General features: G+C 36.6%; 1 protein-coding gene across 2 annotated transcripts in view; it reads right to left on the bottom strand.

Annotated features, from left to right (window-relative positions):
• The window catches only part of LOC150101072 (putative peptidase C1-like protein F26E4.3), a 119616-nt gene that overhangs the window by 33491 nt on the left and 66103 nt on the right, over window positions 1-20022 (bottom strand). For both annotated transcript variants that reach the window (XM_090401250.1, XM_090401251.1), the window contains exon 6: window positions 727-877. In XM_090401250.1, the coding sequence (XP_090257376.1) occupies window positions 727-877 (151 nt within the window). The remainder of the gene's footprint in view (window positions 1-726; window positions 878-20022) is intronic.

Genomic DNA, 20022 nt, shown 5'->3' with positions numbered 1-20022 from the left:
AAATACATGATTACTACAAACAGATTTGGTCACTTGAATGGTAGGAGCAGAGAGAAAGATGGAATCAGATGTAGAGAAGGTCCGTCTAATGGCAAGGAATTCAACTAACATTAGTATTAGAGTAAAGCATTTAGTCAGTGACTGTTTCAAGTGTATGAAAATAATGAAATGCTGTTATTTCAATGAAAACCAGACTGCAACACATTTGGAATAGTTCATTTCACTTTTCACAAGAAAAAAAAAAAAAAAAAAAAAAAAAAAAAAAAAAAAAAAAAAATCAGAATTAAAAATAGTGTTAAATGAGATTCTAGACTTGCAAGTGAAGTCTGCACAAAAGTTATTGGCCACAGTTTTTTAATGACAATGATGGTAACGTGAAGTAAGATTTTGAGATTAAAATATAGGATAACTGCCCGGCAAAAGCTTCAAGACAAATAATTTCATGATTGGAGACCATGAAACGATTTATATAAGAGAACAGTAATATCACCTCAAACGTCATAAGTTGTGTGTAAGATTGATATCCAATAAAATGGGCAGAGAAAGAGTACTAAAAAAATGAGCATCTCCCATGAGGTTAGAACACCTTATAATGAAAACATCTCCAAAAGAGAAGGTGACTTTACAAATAGTAGTCAATTGTCCCAATAGTAGCTTATCAGACTATTTAAGTGAATAGTTTATCTACATGTGAGTAAGAAGCATTATTCTGTAACAGTAGCTTACCCATACTTCCTCATGTACCACCAAGCATGGTCCAGATGACCTCCAAAACATCCTCTCTGACCTCGATTCTGACAGGAAAGGAGCTGTTGTGGAGACAGTTGTACTTTTTCAGTCCCTCGAGATTGAATTGCAAGCCGGTCAGATGCAAGAGCTATAGAATAATAGTGACATGCATATTAACTTTGGCTAATTATTTATAATAAAGAAAAATTCCTGTAAAAAATAAAGGCAGGTGATCCTAGAATAGATGTATAGTGAAAGTAACTTCCTAAGATGCTCAAATTATCAATTAGATTTATTATTTTACTTAATATGGTGTTTGTATAAGGCACTCTATACAACTACAAATATATAAAAAAAATATATAAAGCAAGCTTCAGCGTTTTAACTAGTTTTTCCTGTTTATATCACTTCTTGCAAATGACATGTAAAATGGATGTTTGTCATGTAGGTTTCCATCTATGTGAAAGGTATGAATTTGAAAGAAGTGGTTTTAGAAAAGCTTCCAGTAGGTTACTAATATTAGTGAGAAATTTCTTGAGAGCATAAAAGGTGAAAGACTGTTTGCAGAAAAAGTCTTTTTTAATGTACATTCCACCCGTAAAAGGTTATAAACTTTTCCAAGCAATTTCAGGCCTCTAATAAAATGAAATTATTATTTTCATTAAAACCAGACCTCCATGGAACCAAAAGACTAATTGGTGGAGGCAATTCAGTTGTGACATCCTTCATTATTACAATTACCCTAGAGCTTCTTTTGGCTGTACTGAAGACATAATTTTGTTTTGTCACCAAAATAAATATGATGACATATTTTGGACAAATTTCATTACATTCTATTCAGCTAAAGCAGTTAGCATATTGTACAGGGTGTCCACATTGGACCTCCCAAATTTCAAAGAACAATAAAAAAAAACAATAAAAAGAACAATAAAAAGTAAAAAGTGTTTTAGTCCTTAAGATGACAAATTTTCATGTACATGCCAAATAGCAAATTTCAGTAATATCTATCTAGAAGAGCAAAGATTTTAATGATATAAGTCAGATTTCCTGATTTAATGGATGGTTTGGATGAGATAAAACCCTTGGTTCAAATCCCATCTAGGAAGCAAGTAACCTTCGTAACAGCTTTTTCAGCTAAAATTGAGTTAATCAGTCTCACATGGAAGTAGTCTCACTCTGAAAACTTCAGGTTTTCATTCAGCAAAAGGCTAACCAGTCAAAGAACATGTGCAGTTGACAGAGATAAAATTACTAGCCTCATAGTTTTAGTTGTTTTCACTATAATTCAAACCAATGCATCAAGATGGTTTGGTGTTCAACAATGGAATTGATTAACTATGTTTCTTACAAGCAACATTCAAAGGTGTTGAATATTAGGTACACTGATTTCTTAAAAAAGGTTGCTGCTATCCATATTTCAGCATTTGGATATATTTGAAACCTGTATTTTAGGATGGCTGCATCATATTATCGATCTAAGAAAGAAAAGGGAGCATTGCTGCTTTTATAATCACACTTACCAGTGATTATAAACTAAAAGTACATGTTATTTTTTCACTTTCTCTCTCAGTCAGAATTGAAACTGGTAGTCCATCATTTATCTTAGCTACAGTCAATCGAGGTTCCATTTTAACTTGGGCTCTGTAAATAACATGACAATTTTTATGGTCTCTCTAATTTGGTGTATGTGTGTGTGTGTGTGTGTGTATATATATATATATATATATATATATATATATATTTTTTTTTTTTTTTTTTTTTTCAATGCTGTTTTAATGCCTTTTGTGACTCTCACCCACAAAAGCTGCAGCACACTCTGATTAGTAACATAACACAGTTGGCTAAGGATTAGATAATCTAGAAACCCTGCTCTGGAGCCTAAACAGTACTCTTCAAGCCACTTATGTCCTCATGCTGGGCAATAAAATCCATCCACCATTTAGAGATATTCATAAAACTTGATGAAATTCAACCACTCAGCCAACTAGGCCAATTGTTCTCAGACATATTCTAAATTTTTATATTGAGGGTAAAATTTGAATACCAAAATGTGGACAACATTTAATATATGGTAATATATTAAATCGATATTCTGGATATATTACCATATATCCAGAATATACCTTCCTGAAAGGAAAAGTGTATTCTGTTATGTTGAAGGAGAGAAAAAGAGAGATCAATGGGCAAATCACCTTTCCTCCATTAATTCATCTCCAGTAGTTATTCTGACTGTATTTCTGTCTTTTCTGTTGTTGAAACCTATTATTGGTCCCCACATAGATATATTCAGAAATGTATTTGATCTTTTTTATTTTTTTTTTGTTTATCAAATTAATTTGAAATCCAACCCAGTTTGTTTATGTTGTTCAATTCCTTTCTAATGAATTGAACAATATAAGCAATATCATTAGCAAACTGAAAACAGCTTACTTTCTTTAAGATATTGATACCCTTATTGGTGTAATCAAACTCTGTGAGCATATGTTTATATATATATATATATATAAAAAGTCTGTGGGAAAGTAATCATCCTTTTTTATTTGCAAATGGCTGCTTACTTTTGCTGTTTACATTAAACATACAAATTAACACCATAATTTTACTGTATTTTAGTAGATCACTTAAAAGAGCAGTGTAGACCAAAGAATTAAATTCTTTGTTACAGTTGATAGAAGCAATGTAAGTTCTTGTACTCTTCTGTTAAAAATCTTATTTGTTAAAAAAAAAAATTACTGCAAAACTTCTTTTCTACTGTCTTCTGCAGATTTCTAATTTTTAGTCTAAGAATTTATTATTATTACCAAAGATATTCAGGGATTCAGGGACCCATTCAAGGGAGGCTACAACCCATACTGCTGTTATACCTTTTCTTGAATTCATTCAACACTGTCTGCACTTGGCACCTTAAAAGAAAATCCATTCCTATCAGACATTTGCTCTATGAGAGAAAAATATAGCTCTCATCCCTTTCTGCATTCATTCTCAACATCCATGAATGCCCATACATCCTCTCCCATCCTCCATAAAGTGAAAGGTTACATCTACTTTTGAAAGGATCTTATATGATCCTTTTGGAAGTTTATAGGGTCTCTGTCATATCATTCCCTTTTCTCCTATTTGCTAGCATGAGCAATTCACAGTTCTCAGCCTGCCTTATAATCCACATTGTGAGTCCTGATTTCATCTTTAACACTCTCCTTTTCACCCTCTCCACTCTATCTACAGCACCACAGAAACCAGAAGACCAAATCTGCACACAGTAGTCCAGGTGAGGTCATATCAAGGCTTTGTAAAGAGGCAAAATAACTTCCTTATCCTTATAAGGCAATGTTTGTTTCAGAATTGCAATTTTCCTTTGAGTTGTATTTGCACCCTTTGCCATATGTCCCTTGAATTTTAACTCCTTGACTACTAAAATTCCAAGGTCCCTAACCTGATCAGTTTCTTCTAGCATAATTCCACCAATATAATACACCATTAGATATCTCATAAAATGTCAACTGTGTTGTGAATGGAGAACCTGTGGAACAAGTAAAACATTTCAGCTATTTAGGCACGATTTTTACTGAAGATGGAAAATTAAATATAGAAATAGACAACAGAATCAGCAAAGCTGGTATGGTGGGAAGTCAGTTGAATAAATTCATATGGAATAAGAGAGAAATTAGTCGGAACACTAAATTAGCTGTATACAAGACAGTGTTCAAACCAGTTTTAACTTATGGATCTGAGAGCTGGGTCAGAAGTAAAACACTTGACCAAAGACTAGAGACCACAGATATGAGAGTCCTGAGAAAGATTATAGGCGTGAGAAGATGGCATCAATGGCAATATCATATTAAAAACGAGGATATTAGGAAAGAACTTGACATTGTCAGCATCCAGGAATGCGTTAGCAGAGCTAATCTCAGGTGGTATGGTCATTTAAACAGAATGGGTGAGGAAAGATTAGCAAAACAAGTGTTCTCTGCCAGGTTGGCAGCAAAACGACCCAGAGGAAGACCAAGATATAGGTGGATTGATATGGTACAAAGTGCCTTAGACGATAGAAATATAAGGTCTGATAATGTTGGAGTCTTGACAAGTAACAGACTGATTTGGAGGAAAATTGTAGATAGGAAATTAATAATGATGTAATTTTTTTCATGTAGTACTATCATATCCTGTACACCCCTTGAGGGTACATGGCAGGAAATTGATGATGATGATGATGAGATATCTCATTACATCAAAGTGCATAACTTTACCAACAATCAACCAAGAGCCAATGAATGACAACAATTCCAACCAGCTTGTTGGTCACATTCCTGATTACACTTGCCTATCTTGGCATCATCACAGACAGCTGTATATCATCAGTTAATCCTTCCAAATATCATTGATGCAAAGTGTGAATAACAATGGATCAAGGACTGATCCCTGGGACACACCATTAGTCACCTTAACTCTTGCATATCCCCCATATATTACTTTTTGATATCATTCAGCCAGGCATTCCCTTATCCATGCTAAGAGTTTAAATCCAATCCGATAACCTACAACTTATGCAACAGCCTTCTATGCTGTATCCTGTCAAAAGCAAAGTCCAAAAGTATCATGATATATCCACTCATCCCTTGTCTAGCTAACTGTAATATTATTGAGATAATTAATGACAATTAATTATACTTAATTATAATTTATAGTTATAAATTTATCAGGTGTTAAGTAGTTTTATGAGTTTCAAACATTATATAATATATAAATATATATATATATTATGGAGCCTTTGTCTTCATCTATACTTATGAGTCAGCATAGATGAAGCCACTTTGCTCAGAAAGACCGGTTTTGATTCCTGTCAACGAGCAAAAGAGACCTTTATCTGGTCTCTTTTGACTAAAGGTGAGTTAGTCGGTCTCATATGGAGGTGGAGGGTTTTCCCCTCCCGGTAACTCGGGTTTTTCATCTCTCAAAATAGGCAAACTGGCCTTGTGAAACACACACATATCTCCAGACATAAATACATCCCCCAGCATCAGGCTCTGCATCAAGCGGGATATAATGCGAAGAAGAAGATATAAATATATATATTATATAATAATATACACTATGATAATATTTCAAAAGAAACTTTAATATTTTTTCCAGGAATGATTTTAATCAAATAATATGCTTGTAAGAAGATGAACCTATTCAGGTTATTGACAAAAAGTAAATAAATAGATAAATAATAAAAATTAAAATCAAACTTCCAAAATTGAGTTTGGTGTAAAATTTCATTTTGATAACTCATTCTACACTTCTGTTTTTTCTGCCAGCCTTACCTATCACAATTACTTATCTTTGCCATATATGGCTGTTTAGATGGCACAGCGAGGCAAAGGAAATTCATGAATCTGTGAAGTGAATTTGTAGGAAAGTTGGAACAATTTAAAGTTGATGGACTGCATTTGAATGGCTTTGAGTGTTGGGCATTTAGAAAGGCTATTGTTTTCTGAGAAGGCATAAAATCAAGAAGTTAATGATCAAAGGGTACTTGTGAAGCAGAATGTTGCAACTGAATGTAGTGGCGTTTTTTAGCTGTGCTAAGAAAAGTGTTTTTGAATAGTGTATAGTGTGGCTTTTTTTGTAAAATTGTGCTTCATATTTTTTTGTGCTGGATACAAGTGTCCTTCAGTAATGTTGTTGTTGGAATTTTGTTTGTTTATTTGTGTTTCACTACTTATTTGTTCCTACTGCTTCTTCTCCTTTCTGAAATGGCATCCATAAAGAAATGCATGTATGCAGTAAAGAAAGATTCAACACAAAGATCGAGTTCTGCCCTGGATTTTTCCCAATGGATGCATTGTGAGAATTGCTTTGTGTATGTATGTGCTGAAAAATGTGGACTAATAGAGTGAATGAAAAGAAAAGCATTAATGTGTATGAAAAGTGTATATAGGTTAGATGTTTTGAAATGGGAACTAGCTTTGGGACCATAATAGAAGAGATTAGGCATAGTTGGTAAAAATGAAAAGTGAAATGAAGCATCTGGAAAATGAGATTAAACACCTAAAGAAGAGATGGCAATGAGAAGGGGGAAGTAAAAATTACAAAAAAATAATCAAAGGATAATCATATATCGTACATGGACTCAATCATTAAAGGTGTAATGACTAATAAAGTACACAAAACATGCTTTCCATGTGGAACATTGAAACAAATAACTAATACTTTGCAGAGAAGGAAAGAGTGGGCATCAGAATTAGTGGTAGTAGTGGGCATGAATGACAGTTGGTGAAAAATAGAATGTTGATAGAGAAACCTGAGGAAGTTGTTGCAGAAGGTAAAGATAATAGTGTTGTTGGAAAAGTCGTTAGTGTGTTGTCCAGATATGACAGTAGTGAATTGAGGAAGAAAGCAGAGATAATGAATTGCAAGATGGAAGGGAATTCTGTTTGTGTATCTGAAGGAAAGTTGCAGTGGTTTAAAATTGATGGATTGCATTTTGAATGGGTTTGGTATTGGGCATTTAGAAAGGCTGTTGTTTTCTGAGAGGGCACAACATCAAGAAGTTATTGAAGCTGATATCAAAGGGTGAAGTAGGATAACACAACCAAATGGAGGTTGAAGATGTGGTTGTGGTAGGGCAAGGTAATGGAATGTATAAAGATGAGGATGAAATGGGTATGAATAGCCATCGGAATAAGGAAAACAGGAATGTTATGACTGAAAAGAGAGTTGTGAAATAGCAGCTAGAGTAGAAAATATTGGTGCTAGTAGAATGGCCTCAAAGACACAGGGATTGTATGTTTTATTCAAATGTAAGGAGTGTTCATAATAAGAGAGCTGAGTTTGTTATATTGATTCAGTACAGTATGCCCAAAGTTAACTGGTATACATGAAACCTGGTTATGAGTCTGATGTGATGGCAGGAATAAAAATGGAAGGACATACAATTTTCTGGAAGATAGAAAGGTGAAATGAGGAAGGGGTGGAGAGTACCATTAATGAATGCAAAGGAATTCTGTCCACAAGGTGTGGAAGTTGATAGTATGTGTGCAGATTGTGAATCTATGTGGTGTGAAATTGAAATTAACAGGCTAATATATCTTATAGGATGCTGTTATAGAAATGTAGAAAATACTAATGATTGTGAAATGTTTAGCAAATTGGATGGGCATGTAAAAAGAAGGTGATCTTGATGGGAGACTAATTACAGCAATATAGAATGGGAAGAGATAGTTTATGGGAACAGGTGGAGTGAATTTGTTGAATTTCTGAGGGATCAATTTCTTAAACAGCATGTGAATGAAACAACTAGAGACTTGAATGTTTTGGATTTGGTGATAACTTCACAAGATGTAGTTATTAATGAGGTATTAATACTGCTGCCAGTTGGTGAGAGTGATCATGAGGTTCTTGGATGGGAAGTGGTAAACAAGAAAAGGTTACTGCCATAAACGGATATATGTGGAAGTATAAGGCGGGCGATTATGGAAAGCTCTGTAGTCAACTAGCATCAATATGGTAGATGAGCTGTGCAGAAAAGATGTTCACAGTGCATGGAAATTCATAAGGTAGTATGCCTAATGCTTTGTCCATTGAGTGGACAAAGCATTAGAGATATCTACCTAATAGCATGTTGGACCTCCTTTAGCACAAATAACACCCTGTACTCTCCAAGGCATTGACTCCACCAGCCACCAGATGCCAGAGGTAATTCCAGCTATGTCTATTCCAGCATTGTGACTTAGACATTGGTCCATGGATACACAAACCTGATGTCTCACTCTACAGCATCCCAGAGAGAGATTCAATTGGAGCCAGCACATTCTGGTAGTTCACAGCATTTAAAGACCTCTCCAAATGCACTAAGGTACCTAATGTTTCACAAAAGAGGACTCCCCCAAACCATCACAGAGCTGATCTGGCACGATGGGACTATAGTCTCATGCTCTTGATGCCACACCTGCACCTTCCCTTCAGCTTGGTACAACTGATAATGGAATTCATCAGACCACATGACTGGTACATTCTGCTGCGGTCTAGTTTTGATGATCCTAACACCAGGCAAGGCACAATGCCCAATGATGAGCTGTCAACAGTGGTACACGATTAGGACATTGGCCCCAGTAGCCCATAATATGCAGGATATGCCATACTGATTGCTCACTGATGTTGGACCTCTAATATTGAAACTGGATGTCATTTATGCTCCCACTGCCCTGTGGTTGGTCTCTACGAACCTGGATAGTCTACATCAACCCCGGTCATCAATTGCATCTGGTCAGCCACCTTGCTGGGCACTGGTACGTCCATTGATGATATACTTGTGGTAGACCTTTGATATGGTTGCCCTCAAGAACCCTAAGGTTCTTATGACTTGGGTGATAGAATGACCCATCTGTCTTGTGGCAATAATATGCTACAATCAAAGTTGCTAAGTTTGCCACATTTACCCATGTTTGTCGATTGTGATACACTGTTGAGAAGTCCTGGTGTCTGCCTATTTACCATCTATGTTCAGTTTGGATACATTTCACTCTGGCCAAGGGATGTCATTGCCAATTTCCCATTGACCTCTGTCTGTAATGTTTTCTCCATTGAGTGTATAATGGCATTCCAAGGATTAGGTGAGTAAATAGAGTAGGAGTGAAATGGATGAACAGTGAAATCAAGCAAGCTGTGTTTGAAAAGAAAAGGTTATGGAGGAGGAATAAGACAGCTGGTGGCAATTATATCCATGAAGAGTATAAACTGCAAGCTAGGAAGTTGATAAACATAGTAAAGAAAGAAAAGGTGCAGTATTAGAGGAGATTGGCTGGTCAGGCCAAGGTTAATTTGAGGGAATTCTTTTGCTATATGGCAAGCAAGAGGAAACATAATTATGGCAGGCCGACACTGGTGGATAGTCATGGCAGCAGAGGATATAGTGGAATTATTGAATGACCACTTTATCAGTGTATATCACATTGGTGTAAATGATGCCATGGAACATGTGGAAGGGAGACAAGTATTGGGAGGACTGGAAGTGAAAGACTCAGAGGTATATGTATTAGGTGTTGATTGCGTTAGATGTTAATAAGGCTGTGGGAATGGATGACATATCACCAAGTATGTTTAAGAAATGTGCACAAATGTTAATTATGCTCTTGACCTGGTTATTTAATGAAAGTCTTGCAGTGGGTAAGATTCCCAAGAAGTGAAAAAAAAGCAATATAGTACCACTCAAACAAGCATGGTTCTAAGAGGAGTTTCCAATCATAGACCAGTATGTATAACTGCAGTTGTAGTCAAGGCATTCGAGAGCTTTTTTTAGAAATAGAATACGACTGCGTTGATGGACTTAGTATTCTTTTTGAATTCTTAGTATTCTTTATAGTCAGCATGAATTTGTAAACAGTAAGTGTTTTAGCAATTTATATGCATTTTATAATAAGGTAACAGGAGTGTTAGATAAGGGAAAATAATACAAGATATTCTTGGCCTTTGTGAAAGCATTGGATAGATTGCCACATGATAAGTTTGTCTACAAGCTGCAGAAGATGGGAATAAATAGCATATTGTTAGATGGATCGATGATTTTCTCCCTGAATGATATCAGCAAGTTGTGTAGATTGGATCAGTGTCTCAAAAATGTAGGGGGTAACCAGTAGCATATCCCAGCTCTTGGGCCCTTATTTTTAACTTGTTTGAAAATTATATATGATAAGGATTCACTGGGGATCTTCAGTTGTTTCCTGATGATGCAAAGTGGAAGAGAATTATAAGTAGCATTGCTGATGTTAATTCCCTTTAGGAAGATTTGAATTGACTTCTTTTGACTTGAAGTTGTAGTTTTAACATTAATAAGTGCAAGGGGTTGCATTTTGGAGTGCAGAAATTATTGCTTGGAAAGTCAACAGACACCCCCATAGGCAAGGTGCATTGCACAATGTGATGAGCTGATGTTTGTAGCCAGTATAAATACAGTTGCACTCCCAAGTCAGTGCAACTCTGTCTGGGTGAAATGGCTGTGAGAAGTGAACTGATGGAGTTTGATTTGAGGCCTTGGGATAGGATACTATGTTACAAGCCTATCTATTCAGTGGAATAGATAGGCTGACAAATTGTTGACAAATTGGGCCATCCCAGGTCAACAATCAGTGATATCATACTGAGATGGAAGTGCAGGGAGTCAACTGCAAGTGCTACACGTAGTGGACAATCCACCACACTCACTGAATGTGACTGTAGTGTGCTATGAAGGATTAACATGTACAACTGCCATTCATCTGCTAACACATTGAATGCAGAGTTCCAGGCATTGATTGACTGTAACAAGAATCTGTGCAAAAGCATTCAGAAAGTAGGCATACAACATGGGTTTCAGTGGTAGGACTGCAACATGCAAGCCACGTATTACCCAAATCCACATGCACTTCATCTTTCATGGTGCAAAAAGTGTGTACAGTGGGATGTGGAAGCTTGGATAGCTGTGTTATGGAGGAGCGACGAATCATGCTACACCCTCTACTGAGCAGATGCCTGGTGAACAACTTAGCAGAGTACATAACACCAGCTATGAAATTCGAAGGTGGTAGTGTGATGGTATGGTCCTATTTTTCCTGGTTTGGCCTTGGATCTCTGTTTATGGTGTCATGAACTCTGAGAGGTATCTCAGATCAGGATAACATTCTGAATAATGCATGAAAAATGCCACTTTGTGGCATTCTATGAAACTGACCATTGTCTCTTTCAGCAAGATAATGACTGTGTCAGAAGACTGCTGCTGTGACCTGCATTGTTTGCAGACATGAATGTCAGCACGCTTGACTAGCCTCCACAGAACCCTGATCTCAACCCTATTGAACATCTGTGGGATGAACAACTAAGGTGTCAGGTGAGGTCAAGAGACTTCTGTCCCACAACAGTCCAGGACCTCATTACATGCCTATAGGAAGAATGGTCCAAAATTCCCATCGATTGCTATCATATGCTTGTTGAAAGCATGTCCCGTAGGATTGCTGCAGTCACTGCAGTGAAAGGAGGTCCTACATCTTATTAAGGTCAGTGGCATGGCTGTTTGTTCCTTGCACTATGGTGTCCATTGACCTTCTTTCAAGTAGTGTATAAGGCTGTGTACTATATCAAAGGTGCTGTCCTGCACAAAGGGGATGAGATTCAAGATTTGTGAGTGATGGCTACAGTAAACTGAAGTTTAGAGGGCATATTGCAAGTTTGCAAAGCCTGCACATCATGGTGCTGCTATTGTAAGAAGTATACTGACATGTAGAGATAAAGAGGTAGTTATGTCACTGTACAAAGCACTGTTCAGACCACACTTGGACTATTGAGTTCAGATTTGGTCACCTGAATTTCACTGTGATGTTGAAACACTGGAGAGGATTCAGAGACAAGTGACTAAGACAATATCAGGACTCTGGGATGTTGACTGTGGAGAGAGGTTGAAGGATATAAATTGCATAGTTTATTGGATAGGAGGAAAAGTTGTGATATGATAGATGTTTAAGTTAGTGAGAGGATTCTATCAGATTAATCCTGAAGTGATTATAAAAAAAAGTAGAAGACAAGAGGGGAAGAACCAGACATCAATAGAAATTATTATTACGGAATATTCCAAGGAGTCCTTAGACTCATCAAGGGAGACTCTAAACATCATGTCAAGAACTATCCACATTTGCGCAGTATCTATCATACTTGGCTTTGAACTCATTCGCTGTCATGGCACCCACAACAGACTCAGGCAACCTATTTCACTCATTCAGTAATCTCCAAGCAAAAAACCTAGTTCTAACACCTTCCTAACTACACTCTTACTCAGTTTCCATGGATGGTCCCTAGTTCTCCTACCACCAAACAGGTTATAAAAAATTTCTTCTCAATTATTCTTGTTAAAACCCTTTAGTAATTTGTTTGTCTCAATCATATCACCCCTTTCCACCTATCAACCAGTTGCTGTAGCCCACAAATCTTTAACCTGTTCTCGTAAGGTTAATTCCATAGATTTGCTACCATCTTGGTCACTCGCTACTGGATCCTCTCCACCTCCTCCTCATCACCAAGAAACCCTTGCACCCAGATCTGCATGCAGTAATCAAGATGGGCGATCTTATCAAGGCTTAATAAAGAGGAACAATAACCTACTTGTCTCTGCTTGTCAAAGTATTCTTCATTAACCAAGTAATCTGATGAGCTGCTTTAGCCATTTTTGCTATGTGCCCCCCCTAAACTTTAACTCCCTATCCACTAACACTCCCAATCTCTGGTTTCATCAATTTCCTGGAGTACAGTTCCACCAATGTGATATACAGCTGGTAATCTTTTCACCTCAAAATGCATAACCTTACACTTTTGCCACATTAAAATAACATATATTCTCCTTTGCCCAGTCTGCCAATCTATCCAAATCATCCTGCAAAATTTTGACATCATCTATATTATCTATTTGCCCCACCTAACTTTGCATCATCAGCAAACAACTGAACAGTTCCTCTCAGGTTCTTTCCTATATCAATAATGAACAAATTAAACAGTAGCAGCTCAAGAACAGAACCCTGCAGCATGTCACTAGTCACAGGCCTTCTTTTGGACTTTATTCTTGAATAAGTTACTCTCTGATATCTCTCCATCAACCACTCTTCTATCCACCTCACCAACCGTATATCCATCCCCATGTGCTGCAGTTTACTGGTTAGAATTCCATCTGGTATCCTGTCAAAGGTGTGTTTACAAAATCTAGCAGTATCACTGTAAACCCATTACCTTTATCCAACTCAGCTGTCATTGTATTATAAAACGTGAGCAAGTTACTGAAGGCATGACCATGTTCCCCCCCCCCCATACAGTACCCATTTCCATCTATCCATTCATTCCTGTATTTTGCTCTTGACCAACTTCTCCAATACTTTGACAACAACACTTGATATGATGATTGGTCAGTAATTTGCTACATCAGTCTTGCAGCCTCTTATGCAATGGAACTATTTACCCCTCTTTCCACCCTCTCACGACTAATCCAGAGCTGAAAATTAGATTAAACAATATGGTCAAAGGCACTGACAATTCCCTAGCAGCTTCATTCTGAATAATGCATAAAACTCGAGCTGGTATACCATCCAATCCCACAGCTGTATTCACATTAAGGTTCTGTGATATGCTATTCACCTCCATTTCATCTACCACAGCTTTCATATAAGCCTTTGCCTCTCTCGTCCAATATCACCACCTGGATGCTATACTCTTGCAAAGTGTTCACTTAGTAATTCTACTATTTCAACTGATTCAGTTACCTCCCTACCATTGGCATTCATTAAAATCATTCTGCCATAAACATTCTTTCTTTTACTTGCAGCATATCAAAAGAACTGTTTGGGATTATCTTTGGTCTGCATTGCTAATTTCCTTTCATACTCTGCTTTTGCCTTTCTTACTACACTAGTTACCCTTCTAGCTTGTACTGTTTATATGCATGCTGGTCACCTTTCTCCTTAAATTCCCTCCATTTTTTTAATGATGATATTCATCCATTTAACTCCCACTTGATTTACTCTCCTGACTCTAGGTATACAGTCTGCCGTTACTTCCCTCAAACACTACTTTACCACTTCCCATGCACTATCAACATCCACTCCTTGTAGTTTTACATGCCACAGCACTGATCCAAGCAATCTCCTAAACTTGTCATACTTACCAGTCCTGTAATTCCACACATACCCCGTCAACTGAAAATTCCACACGTTTAGACACCACTCAGGTCACCCCACCTCCCAGAGTGTGAGGAGTAGATTTTTACATGGAGAATTTTGAATCAGTGCAACACATTACTGGAATGTATTGTTAATGTAATGTGTGTTTAAGGGGGTGTTAATTTAAAATTCAGTACAATAAATATGTTATTTGAATGAGCCTCCCATGATGAGTCTGCCAACTTCACATGGAAAGTATAATAATTGAAAAGATCTTAGCAACAAGTTTTGACAGCTCTCTGAATTTGTCAAAAAAAATATATATATATTCAATTTATTTCTAATATGTACCGTCAATGAGTGCATAGGATATTATGACAGTGCTACACAATTAAGTTTACATTATTACTAATGCCTTCTCAGTAGTTTCCCTTCAAATTCATTTATCAGTTGACAGCACTTAAGGCAATAAAGTACTGTCATCAATTCATCTTCATCTATGTCTTCTTTTGGGTGTTTTCCTGCCATCTTGCCATGAAAGACCTGTTTTACTAAACGTTTCTCTCTCATTCTGAGATTAGCTCTGCTCACATATTCTTGAATACTAACAATGCCAAGTTCCTTCCTAATATCATCATTTTTAAAAACTTTTATTCCCATTTACTTAAATATAAAGAGCCAACAGGCTTCATTTCGGCGATATAAACATTAATTAAATTAAGGGGATATTAGATCCCACATTGTTTTAAAACCGAATAAGAAACTCAAGGATTGGAATCAGAGAGTTCCATGTTGAATATAGTATAAAAAACTATAAAAGCTACTTGCATTCAGCTCACGCTAGTATTCGCCGATACTTTTATAGTTTTTTATACTATATTCGGCATGAAATTCTGATTCCAATCCTTGAGTTTCTTATTCGGTTTTAAAACAATGTGGGATCTAATATCCCCTTATTTTATTCCCATGTTATATTATATTCCCATGATTTCTCAACTGTTTCTTATAAAGTGAAAATTTGATCCTGGAAACTCATGTTTGGTCTAAACCCAGCTTGTTTTTTTCCAGTTTTCTTTTCCACAAATTTTTGTATCCTCTACTAAAGTAAGGGTACACAATCTTGCCTGAAAAAGTTAATAAGAAAATTCTCCTAATTTTTCTCAGAACTCTCTTATCTGTGGACTCCAGACTCTGATCATCTATTTTTTCCTAACCATATCTATAAATTAAAATTGGTTTTTAATTGCTAGTTTAGTGTTTTGCCTAATTTCTCTCTTATCCTATATAAATATGCAAATATGAAATAGCTGTGCAAATTCTGTTATCCGTTTCCATATTTAATTTGCCATCTTCACTAAAAATCATGCCTCAATACCTGAAATATTTTCCTTGTTCTGTAAGTTCTCCAGTGAGAATACAATTGAAGTTTTCCATGTTCTTGCCTTTTTTTTTCTGCATAGTTTCTTAGTTAAAGAATCCTGGAGATATGCACTATGTTTGTTTAGGAGTGTATATATCATCTGCATAAAGCAAAGAGGTAAGTTTGTTAACTCCAATTCTGATAGCTGATGTTATAATGCCACTTTCTTTCATGATGTTGACTTACAACTTAAATATAGGCTATATGTAGCAATGCATAGTGTTCCATTTATCCCATATAATTGTAGTGTTCTGAATAGCTTTTCTCCTGGCACCTCATATGCTTTTTCCAGATCTACAAAGCTTAAGTACAGGCCCTTGTTTTATTCCCATGATTTCTCAACTGTTTCTTATAAAGTGAAAATTTGATCCTGGAAACCCATGTTTGGCCTAAACCTAGCTTGTTTTTTTCCAGTTTTCTTTTCCACAAATTTTTGTATCCTCTTCTAAAGTAAGAGTACACAATCTTGCTTGAAAAAGTCGATAAGAAAATTCCTCTGTAATTCACAGATTCAGTTTTTATTTCCCTTTTTTATAGATGGGTACTATGAGAGCTTCACTGCAATCATCTGGAATTCAAGCTTCTGACCAGCATAGCCACAATAAAAACTTTTCTGTTTGTACATTGCCAGCCTGGTGTTGGCCAAGTAGTTAGCATGTCTACTCTTCAACCAACACATTGTGGACTCAAATCCTGTGGACATACTTGTGAATGTTTTAGTTGGGAGATGAATTTCATTGCCTTTTGTGAGATCACTATCCCACTTATTGGAGGTCTGTGAATTAGCTAGAAAAAGTTCCATGTTTGGGCTCTTGAGCAGAGTCCTAGACTACGTACAAATAATAAAAAAATACAAAAAATATATAAAAGTAATAAAAAAGTAGAAAAATCCTTAGCCTATCCACAGTATTAATACTATAGTTTTACAAATAAACCTTTTTTGGGTTGGAGCCACATAACAAAAAATGAAATAAATAAAAATCATCTATTGCAGCAAGCCTTTCTGCATTTAAAATTTTTGATATTTTTTATCTCATATAATGAAACATACTCCTGATTGCATTCCTCTTGAATATTTTCTACTACTGTTCTGTCACTGCTTGTTTCATTTGACAGTTTTTCAAAGTAATTAATTCCCACATTCAGAATAATATCTTTAGTTTCAGTTTTCATGCCACTTTTATCATCACAGATTTGTTTAACAGTACTCTTTCCTTCATTTTTAGCTTTTTTTAATAGCCTTCAGAACATTCTGCCACTTTCCTGATATTTATCTACTATATGCCAGCTTGGTTGGCCGAATGGTTAGTGTATCCGCTCTCTAGCCAAAAGGTTGTGGGTTTGAATCCAGCTGTGAGCATGGATGTTTGTGATTGTCTGTGGAAATACTAGTGGTAGTAGTCAGCAGTAGATGGCATTGGTGTAGTAGTGGTCAGTTGGAGGATTGAGTGGTGGAGACAGAGCTGTAGAGCAGGTGCCCTCCCTCGATGAGTCTTTGGACTCCATGGAGGTGTCTAATAATAATAATATTCTTATCAAAGTCTTACAAAGTAGCAGTCCACTGAATCTTGCAAATTCTTATCAGAGTAGCTGAACAAAAGTCGTAAAATTTTGTTTAGCTACTTTTACACGTGGTTTAGCTCTTCCCTGGTCAATACATGGTATCTGCCAACTTACTTGCTTGGAAGAACTTTCAGTGTTCTTTCTGCTTTTCCTGGATTGCCTCTAACGTTTTTTGGTACACCGTGCCATTCTTGTTTTTCTATCTTTGTAAACAACTATCACATCTCTACCCTCCCCTTCCAGTGAATTTTTATGCTGAAACATGGTATTAATGATTACTAGAACATGTCCTGAACAGAACTCCAGCAGCACTAATTATCATTATTATTGGCTTTCCCTTTTCTCCATATTTTCCAGAAATTTTTCTGTGTTCCTGGGATTCATTTTCTATCCTGCTATTTAGATCTGCAAGAAGGACTAGCTTTTCCATTTTATTCATGTCAACCGTCTTCTCTAATGACTGAAAAATGCCTTCACTTGCTCTCTAAAACTTTTTGTGGTTTGAATAAGTGTCATGGTCCCAATTTAGATATTTGCCCACAAAAATTATACTTTTTAACTAAAATAAAGAGCCAAAAGGCTTCACTTTGGCGATGCAAAATTATATAATTTTGCCCACGTACTAAAGTCCGGTTACTTCGTGTGGCAAAACAGATTCTACCTACAAAAGAAAGGTACAGCCATGGGCTCACCATTATCCCCCCCAATCGCTAACTTCTACATGGAAACCTTTGAGCAAAGGGCTCTTGATTCCGCCACGCTACGACCGACAGTCTGGCTCAGATACATCGACGACGTGTTCGCGATCTGGCTGCACAGGCGACAAACGCTAAACACATTCCTCAGCCACATAAACAAACAACACGAATGCATACAATTTACCATCGAAATCGAAAACCAAAATTGTCTCCCGTTCCTAGACACACTAGTTACACGTCTTCCTTCAGGCAGTCTATCCTTCACGGTCTACCGAAAACCGACACACACAGGCCAATACATACATGCGAATTCATACCACCACCCAGCACAAAAATATGGAGTCATTAACACCCTTAAAAACAGAGCCACAACTATTTGCTCTAACCAGCAAGCCCTGAAACAAGAACTAAAAATCATTAGTGACACATTCATAAATAATGGCTATAACAAAAATACTGTCAATAAAATACTCTATAAAACCACAACAAAAACGAATCTAGATTACAGTAAAACCATAGCCATCCCATACATTAAAGGGCTATCGGAAAAAATCAACAGAATCCTACAACATTATAACCTCAATGCCACCTTTAAACCACCCACTAAACTTAAAACCATATTCAGCTCCTCTAAGGATCCTCTCCTCCCATTAGCACATCCTGGAGGCTATTGCATCCGCTGCACCTGTAACTTACCGTACATCGGTGAAACAGGACGGACAATCCCTATACGCAAGAAAGAACAAATTAGACACATCAAATATAACCATTATGGTGAAGCAGGCCTCTCAGACCACGCACTTAACACCTTACACCAAATCAACTAGAAAAGCACCTGCTCCTTACACCGCACAAAAACCTGGTATGAAAGAAAATTTAAGGAATCCTGCGAAATCCTGATAAACCACCCAAATATCAATAACAAAGATGGTATGAAAATTCCAAGGATCTGGATGGCACATATTCTGCCAACCTAATATGAAAGATTCAACATAAGTCAGGACTCTAACTAATCCGCTAGTATTAGAAACCATTCCACTCCAACTGGCTGAAATGATGTTAATATATGTATATAGTAGACAACACAAATAATAGGACTCTAGCGTTGATGTATAATTTTTTTTTTTTTTCCCACCAGAGGTCAGGCCAACAATTGTAGTAGCGGTTGGTCAGTGTCTTTAACGAACCAGTTTGATTGTAGTATAGCTTGTTTCTTGTGTATATTTGTACGCTCCAGAAGATGACCTTGACATAAAGGTCGAAACGTCGAATTGTAGATTTTAGTTATATTAAACTAAAGTTTTTATTCAAACACGGTAGTTGTCTCCATAATTTTCAAAAATGCATTCGGATCACCGTGCAAGCCTAAAAAAAAGGACAAAATTATATAAATTAAGTGGATATTAAATCCAGCATTATTTCAAAGTTGAATGCAGAAACTTATAGAAGTTTGACCAGAGAGCTTACAGGAATACACTCGCTGCCATACTGCGAGTTGCCCCAGCCAAATGATAGGAAGCACAATCACTAGTAAGCATCCATATATTTGCCTACTATCATTTGTGTGATAAGGTTTCACTAGCCTGACAGCTGTTTCAAACTCATTGGTTTTCGTCAGAGACTAGGCAGAAACCTAAGAGAGCAAAAACTCTCAGTACTAAGGAACTTGAAGCGTGGGAGAGATGTATTTTCCATAAGTGAACTCTCGGTCGGTGCATCACCTATCCACTAAAGTATTTACTAAAATAAAGAGCCAAAAGGCTTCACTTTGGCGATTCAAAATTATATAAATTAAGTGGATATTAAATCCAACATTATTTCAAAGCCGAATGCAAAAACTACAAAAGTTCTGTGCCGAATATAGTTAGAAACTTAAAAGTTTTGGCAAAGTTTGACCAGAGAGCTTACGGGGCAACTTACCGCCATACTACGAGTTGCCCCAGCCAAACGATATGAAACA

The sequence above is a fragment of the Typopeltis vanoorti genome, chromosome 12 (genome assembly GCF_054136105.1).
Source record: "Typopeltis vanoorti isolate ZY-2024b chromosome 12, IOZ_Tvanoo_1.0, whole genome shotgun sequence".
Taxonomy (NCBI): Eukaryota; Metazoa; Arthropoda; class Arachnida; order Uropygi; family Thelyphonidae; genus Typopeltis; species Typopeltis vanoorti.
This window is presented reverse-complemented; position numbering and strand designations above follow the sequence as displayed.